Consider the following 8,518-nt stretch of genomic DNA (forward strand, 5'->3'; position numbering starts at 1 on the left):
CACCAACATTTTGATTGAGAAAGCACAGAAGTTTCCCATTTAACAGCACAACAACATGCCTTCTGCCAAGTGCTAAAGACTGGGGCCATGCTGTCCTGCCAGCCATGAATGCTGTCAACTACAAGTTCTGGTGCATGCAGGAAGAGAGAAGTTTCTGTTAGACAACACCTTAGCAGTGAGATTCTGACATCCACCTCAGAAGGCTGTGCAAACTGACATCTGCTGCTTTATCAGAGATGACTTAGAAATGTTTTAGATATAAGTTCTTTAGGGCAATAATGATTATAAATTATGAGTAATGCCACTCAGAAAAAGGCCAGAATATCCTTGCACAGTGTGTTTATTACTTAAAATACCGATGAATGAGCACCAACTTCAGTTTGATTATTTACTGAAGTAAAGAATACTTACGCTTTTCTGAGTTTTTCAAGGACGATTCGCTTTCTAATCTGCATTTGTGCATTTGAATCAACAAGTGGGAACGTGAGATCTTGCTGTTCATCATCCTGTATTACAACATTAAAACCTTTAACAATTATAACCTAATACTTAATTACAGGCTATACATCAAAATAGTTACAGATTATCAATAAATGTTTAAACATAGGAAAACTCATCTCTGAACAAAGAAAGAGAAAAAAAAAAAGAGTTATCTTTTAATAGACAGAACGTTGGTTGACTTGACCCCATATACAGTTTGCAGCTAGCCTACTTTTCCTCTTTTCTTGCAAAGCAGTATGCTAGATACTTTAATTCAATGGTAAATTCCTTCAAAATTATATGTTTAAACTTTTTACAAGAAGCAATGCAATAGTTTTATTTTACAGGAAGCAGTATTGTGAAAGCCCTCTGATGCATATATTTAAAGGCAAAAGCAGCTTCAGATGCTATTACAAACTGTACAACGTACCTAGCACAGTTAGTGCAGTGTTTTACAGTACTGACAAGACCACCTTATTGCTAACAGCTGGCCTGCCTGACCTGGAAGGGTCAGAGAGAAACCTCAGAGTTTATACTTCTATAGGTCTATAGAGTCTATACTTTAGGTCTACAACCCTCCAGACCCCCCCCCCCCCCCCCCCCCCCCCACAAAAAAGTATAGGTTACAGCAACATATGTAAACAAATCAGCAGGCTCCAACTCAGAGAATTTTAACAATAGATAATGCCAGAGATCTAGTCTAAAAAGAAAGAAATCCAATCCTTGTCGTGAATTAAAGGCAAAAATATAGATATAAATTTTATCTAATGAATCAAAAGGGAAGAGAAAAATATCATTCTTCCTTCAGCCGAGGCCTATTCTGTCTTATGACAGATCTGTTTCTTCTACATAAACCTTCCTTACTTGCCCTCCAAGGCATCAGTTTTAGAGAAAGCCTTCGCTATAAAAACTCTTAAAAGCCCTAGTCCTTCTTTCTCTTTAATCACCAGTTTTTCTTGCCAGTAAACTATTCTTACATTGATTCTTTAACAGCTTCACCTCACTGCAATTATGCAACACAACAATTGTACAGTCTTTTTAAGATGCAGAGGTGCTGGCAAGGACAGGCCTTGGAAGTGATGACAGCAGTTGTAGTTGACCTTTCCGCTGAGATTACAACAGCTATAGCACCTTGACCCATTCGCTTGCAAAAACTACACAGGGCTCAGACAATTAACTCCTCTCCCATCCCAGCTTACCAGTACCTCCTCTGCTTGCCTCAGTCCATGATCAAACTCTGCTTGAGCAAATGGATTAATCTTTCAGGCTTCACAAACTGAAAGGCTGCTGTCAGAACTGAATGTATCCCGAACAGTCAAAGTCATTCTTTTTCAACCAAAAATATGTCTCCTCAACCTGATGGGATTGTTTTGAGTCTAGTCAACCTTCCTTTTACTAGTCCACATTAATAGTTTGATGGTACCTTGGCTATATCCACTTACAGACAAAAAGCTTGTAATAACTGCTTGAAAGCAGGCTTTAAATAGCGTGGACACTATCCCATGGGCACTTACTTTGTCTTTGGTTAGAAGTTCCTCTGCTTGTGCATGTGTCGCTGCCTCTTCAGCCAAGATGCACTTCCCTTTATAGAACTCTTTTACTCGGAGTTCTAGGAATTCTGTTTCTTCTTTTAACTTTTCGTAACTAGGCACAGGCTTAGCTACTCCACCTGAGCCTGTATAAGGTAAGGAATAGTTCAAACTGTTTTCAGACTCCCCTGCTGCAACAGTGTCAACATCATCAGCTGCATCTAAGTCATCCTCATCAAGTTCTTCACTTTCTTGGTTGGCAGATGATTTGCATTCTGATGAGCATAAAGACGTGTAGTTCGGACCATAGAGAAATTTTAAAGTTTCCTCAGTTCTCCATTCAGTAAGTGTTTGCTTAAGGACTTCTAATAAACTGCCTTTAGCAGCCAAGGAATTAATTGGATCCCGCTGTTCAGTTTCTTTATATTGTTTTGAGTTAGCTAGTATTCTTGTAAGACGTTCTGCCCCTTTTTTGCTCACACCTAGAAAAACTATCTGTGATCCTCTATAGGTGTTTTCATAGTTTTCTGAAGCATCTGATGTTCCTGGAGTAGTTTTTTTTGAAGGTGTTGCAGTTACGTTATTTTGAACAGAGCAAGCATGCGTTTCATCCTGAACATCTAATTTACAATTAGATAGTTGTTCAGTGGCTTCTACGACATCCAAGTCTTCAGCTTTAGGGCTGGAATTGGCTTTCTGAATATGTTTCTTTTTTAGGATGCTGTTGCTGTGCAATTGCTGTTCAAGATTAGCTGAACTTGACTGATTTCCTGGTAGAACAGAAGAAACAAATTCTTGTTCAGTATCACTACTGCTGTCGCTGGCTGTGTCATGAGAAGTAGATTCACATGGATTTGAAGATAGTCTAGGATTTTCTATGTCAGAAGTTTTAATTGCTTCATCACGTAGTTTCACCTCTTCTCCAGACTTGCCACTGTAACAGAAAACATAAGCCACCAATGAAGTAAGAAATGGGTGTTACCTATAATAGCTTTCCTTTCTCATGTAAGATAAACAAAACGTTTTCCCTTATAGAGTAAGTGTACTTTCTTGCTCTATAAATCATTTATCTTCCAAAAGTCTTTAAATGCAAGGAGTTTTGACATTCTGCAGTCAAGATGGCAAGTACAGACATTGTTTAGAGAAATAAATTCCCAGTTGCTCATTGACAATTAGAATAGTAAGTTATTATTAAAGACAACAAAATGAGGTTAAACTTAGCATAATGAATTAAAAAAAAAATTGCAATTCAAAATTAAGATCAGCATCTCAACATAGCTATAAACACAGTAGGCCAGCAGAGCTCTTTTAGCATATATAAGTTTGCCATCTAATGGCCGTGTGTTGCAAGAGAAAACAAACAAAACGATAATACACACAGCAAGGTACAGAGAGATGACAGAGTAACATGATTTTAATCTAGCAGATATCAATGTTTCAGAATAGGAAGTACAGAAGCTTTCATCACATATAATTGGTACCACTTTTTTTTTAAAGAATAGATGGTATAAAATATGCAAAGTACAAACAATGTATTTGTTTCAGATTTCAACAGACTCAATTACAACATACAGGCCAAGAACAGCTGTACACTAAATCATACAGGTCAAACATGCAGGCTTAGCATCACAAAGATTAAAAAGGAAAAAAAGAGAGACAAATAATCCTTTGTGTACTCTCTAATAAGGCCTTTTCTATAACACACGAAATCAAAGATTCTCCTTTTATCTTATATGATGCTAATACTTGTAACTATAAATGCACATTAAGTATTGTTCAGTGTACCTCTGCCCCTCCTTCAGCAGCTCTATATCTGGTGGTCTGCAAAAAGAAAACAAAGAATGAAGAGTTTTCTGCTAAATCAATGCTCTTGAAATACACATACACACAGAAGATACAGTTAAGGCTGGAAGGGACCTCTAAGGGTGTGCTAGTCTAACATCCTCTGTTCAAAGCACAGTAAGCTTAATAGTCACCCTTGTTAAGATTTCTGATACCAACCAAGAACAATTTGGGTCTGTAATCTTTGCATTCCCCGCCACCCTGCCCAAATAGACTGCTTTCAGATCACCCCTTGGTTTCTTCTTCATGAAGCTAAACATACTCATACCCTCGACTGGTCACAAGAGTCCCTGTAGTAAAAAGGGTTCTGTGCAGTTTGTACAAAAATGTTCCAAATTCATGAAAAAAATATGATTATTCAGGATATCTTTTTTTTTTTTTAGTTTGAATTTTTATTCGGTCAAAATTAGGCTATTACAGTTATACTGCTTTAGGAAAATTGAGTTCAAAAAATTTCCAGAAGCTCGAAGACCTGTTACAAATGATGGGTTTCTTTCCAAAATTCTAACTGCAGTTCATCTTCTTCAATTCAGTTATAAGGTAACATCATAACGCTATTTATCTTAACACCGAATGTTGAAATCCTCACCTGCATTACGAGTGAAAGAAAACCTTTATAGCATGCACTGAATAAAGTCAATGCAATAAAACCTTAAACTCAGTCAGTATATATATAAAAAACAATAGGTTTAAAAAAGATGAAAGCTGCACCAGTCATATGAGTGAACTGAGTCTGGAAACTAAAGGTGATCCCATAAAATGATTTAAATTATTAATTCCAAATACTTACTCTTCAGAGTTTAAAATTAAGGTTTTTAGATTTTTCTTTCAAAAGAATTTCAGATATTCTCATGTGTAAACATACAATGTGTGCAAATGTATGTGATTATGCAAACAGACATAACTAGCCATGCACTACCTGTTTTTTGCATTTTTGTTTTGCTTGTTTGTTTTGGAAAATACACCCACCCAAGCATAAATAATTAAGTATGTCAGGCATATCAGAACTGTGTGCTTTTAATGTTAACAATAAACACTTTCTTTAGTGAGAGCAAGTAACAATACCACAATAATACTGGTAAGTTTATTTAAATATTTCACAAAGAAAACAGTTTTACCTACCATATCAGGCTGTTCTAAACCACTACTCTTATTGATCAGATATTTCACATGATTGATCAGATCTGTGAAACTGAGCTCAGATATATAATTTCAGCTTGGTTATTCTGTTGAAAACCAGGGTACTATGAAGAGTAGTGTCTTGGAGAATGAAAAAATTAATAAATTTACCTGAACGTTCTCTAGGCAAGTATTTATTGTTGAACAGTGACACCCAGTGGCTCAATTCATTATTTGCAAGCCTATATTTCTTGAACCAGGCAACATATTAAAACGTGAACCATATTACAGTCTTCCAAAGTATGTATTGCAGTTAACAGCAGGAAATGAGCAATCTGAAATTACAGTTTTATGCAGGATAAAGAACCTCTTCATTTACAGTCTGCTTTCAGGTGTAAGCCTTCACAGTCTACCTTTAAGCCCAATGCAAGTGCTCTGCTAGAATTAGAAAATCTTTTGTGCCAACATAAGATCAATTAATTCTTTACATTACATTATGTGGCTTTTAAGAATCCAATCACAAGAAATTTTAAAGTTACCAGGACATCATTATTATATATGACTAGCCTGCCCTCTAAACTAACACAGTTGTGTCTGTTGAGTAGTCATGAGCAGAACTGAGTCATGTCAATTACAGTAATCCATACTGCAACAACACTTCTGAAATTGACACCATACTCAGCTAACATGTTAACATCAGTTACCTTTGCTTCAGCCTAACCATTTGGATGTATTGCAACTAATTAATTACAATCACAGTTTGGATAGAGAAAATAGCATCCTCAGAATGAACTACAAATATATAAGGTTACACTTACATTTCTTCTTCTCGCATCCATACTGGACTTCTGGAAACTTGAGCTTCAAAATATTTAGATGCTCTGTAGCAGAAGTTGCTGCAGAAGCACTGGAAACAAAGCAGTATGTAAAGTATGACTAAAAATATCAAGAGCAGATCCAAACATGCTGGTTCTGAATCAAGCCACTATATGAATACTTCTACAAAATGCATTTCTAATGCAGAAACAATATTAAATACAGTATAGAAATAGCTTGGTACCATACCTTTCTTTCAGTAATATCATAAACTCTGTTAGTTTTTGTTGAAATTCTGTACTTCTGTTTTGGCACCTGAAACGATATACTTTCATCAGCAAGACTGTCACCTCTGTCATAAAACTTGATTCTTAATGCACGTGTTTAAATATGCTAACTGGTTCAGCAATGATTGTCAACAGGTCAGGTTTAACTTTTTACTTCAGAAGTCTTAAACTGAAATGGAACGACAGGATATCTGGCCCATTACTTAACAGTATTTTTATCTATGTTTAATATTTTAACTTTAAAATGAAAAAGAAAATGCAAGAATATAAAAACCACTAAGAGGTTCTTATGTTAACAGCATTAATAAAAAGCAACTTACATTTTCCAGTTTATTTTGACATATAGGATAACCACATAATTTGATGATAGACCGTTCATCAACAACGTCTTTATAGTGAGATGGAGTAATATTTTTTCCCTGAAATGACAACAGTTCAACAACAGATATTGGAAGGTCATTTTTCATGCTCAAAACTTCTAATAAGTAAATAAATACATTTCATTTTATAATAGTATCAAGTAAGTTTAATAAACAGCATTCAGAACCTCCAAACTAAAATCAGTAACAAGATAAATACTCATAGGAAAAGAAAGACACGGATACTTCTTATATATACAAAAGCCTCATCATTTTGCCTCTAGTATGGTACCTATTCTCACAATTTTCCTCTCTTTATATGTTATATAAACCTATCTACCAGCGTATTTACAACTTTAACAGGAATAATCCTCATACCATCCCAGTGGTATTACAAAAATTGTGCTGCCAGGATGAACTGTGGGGTAAGGAGTACTGTTGTCTAAATTCACAGAGGACATGATACGGACCTAACTTTTTATACTTCACCTCTGAGTCCACAACATGGGGATATAAACAAAGGTAATGAAGTGAGGATTCAAAAATACATATAGTTCTACAAAACTACAGCATATTTTCACTACAAAACCCCTGAAAATAAGGCAATCAGAGCTGACGAGAGAGGATAACCTTGTCTACTTTAAACTTCAGCAAATCACTCCAAGAACTTAAAAAGTTGAACATTGAGATATAAAATAGTGTAAAAATTTTGCAGCACATACAGAATTCAGAAGGAACTCTTCAGTAATGTTCTCTTCCAAGAGCTGTTCAACAATATGCAGTGCTTTTTTCTCAAATTCAATCTTCTTTCTAGTAGCAGCCTCCAGGGCTGCTTTCCTGTAACATAAAGGATATTGAATGACACAGAGAGTAGCTTCCACATACAGTTCTCCAGCTGTATCTTTACCAAGTATCAATGATACCACAGAATCACAGAACTGTAGGGGTTGGAAGGGACCTTGAAAGATCATCGAGTCCCACCCCCCGGCCAAAGCAGGTTCCTTAGAGCAGGCTGCCCAGGTAGGCATCCTTGAATACCTCCAGAGAAGGAGACTCCACAGCCTCCCTGGGCAGCCTGTTCCAGTGCTCTGTCACCCTCACCATGAAGAAGTTCGTTCACGTGTTGGTGCAGAACTTCCTGTGCTCTATCTTGTGGCCATTACCCCTTGTCCTGTCCCTGCAAACCACTGAAAAGATATTCATCTGAATATATCTGAGGATATTCATCTGAAAGTCTTCTATGCAGTCAAATGAATTTTTAGGTAACTGCCCATGGCAAAAAAAAATCTGTTATGTCCAAATCTTTCAGATTTGGTTTTTAAAGTGAACAAAGAAGACTAGAAAGTATGCAAGGAAATTAAACTGGCAAAAAACAGGCATTACAGAGTAAGCAAATACAACTGTGGAGTTCAGATTCATAAACTTGTGTCACTCACTACTGTGGTAGCATCCCACGGTCGCCCCTTTTACCTTGAATAGAGAAATGCATGTGTGTTTTTTCTTGAAGGGGGTACTGGTTATCTCTAAGAAAGCCAAAAAAGCCCACGCCAGGCAAATAATACGGTTGCAAAGTGAAGCAAAACAACATGACGACCACGTATTGTTAGTCAGAAACTATACCTCTGAGCAACATCTTCGTTTTCCAGAGCAGCTGAACGTTTATTTCCTAGAAATCAAGAATACGGAAATCCGTGAGTTTATTTTCTTCATTACCCAGCAGCAAATACCGGAGCCGCGGCTCCCCCCGTAGCCGGACGGCCGAGGGCGGGCTCCCGGCGCTGCAGCCCCCGGGGCCTGAGGGGGCGGACGGAGCGCCCGGGGCCCGGCCCCAGCCCCACGGCGCTGGCGGTCGCGTCTCCGCAGCGCAGCGCCGGCCGCCCCGCCGCTCCGCAGCCCCCAGCAGCGAGTTGGGCGAGCCGCTGCGCCGGCCTGAGGGCACCAGGGAGAGTCCGCAGCGCGGGGCGGAGGGGAGCGGCTTTCGGAGCTTACCTGCGCGCCGCCGGCCGGGCTTCCCCTTGGCGCTGCCTTGCGGCCTCCTGGCCGCCATCGCGGTGGTGGTGGCGGCTGCCGGCTCCCTCCCCCTGAC

The 8,518-nt window shown here is 38.3% G+C and overlaps 1 protein-coding gene across 6 annotated transcripts in view; it reads right to left on the minus strand.

Annotated features, from left to right (window-relative positions):
- Positions 1–8,508, minus strand: part of RPAP2 (RNA polymerase II associated protein 2) — a 35,825-nt gene extending 27,317 nt beyond the window's left edge. For all 6 annotated transcript variants that reach the window (XR_011098994.1, XR_011098995.1, XM_068690904.1 and 3 more), the window contains exons 1-9: positions 8,422–8,508; positions 8,053–8,098; positions 7,155–7,269; positions 6,394–6,492; positions 6,036–6,101; positions 5,789–5,877; positions 3,795–3,830; positions 1,995–2,943; positions 412–506 (exon numbers count right to left, since the gene is read on the minus strand). Coding sequence is in view for 4 of the 6 variants with exons in the window: in XM_068690904.1 (XP_068547005.1) it covers positions 412–506; positions 1,995–2,943; positions 3,795–3,830; positions 5,789–5,877; positions 6,036–6,101; positions 6,394–6,492; positions 7,155–7,269; positions 8,053–8,098; positions 8,422–8,479 (1,553 nt within the window). In the remaining 2 variants the exon portion in view is untranslated. The remainder of the gene's footprint in view (positions 1–411; positions 507–1,994; positions 2,944–3,794; positions 3,831–5,788; positions 5,878–6,035; positions 6,102–6,393; positions 6,493–7,154; positions 7,270–8,052; positions 8,099–8,421) is intronic.
- Positions 8,509–8,518: the final 10 nt, after the last annotated feature.

Source organism: Anas acuta, chromosome 8 (assembly GCF_963932015.1).
Source record: "Anas acuta chromosome 8, bAnaAcu1.1, whole genome shotgun sequence".
Classification (NCBI taxonomy): domain Eukaryota; kingdom Metazoa; phylum Chordata; class Aves; order Anseriformes; family Anatidae; genus Anas; species Anas acuta.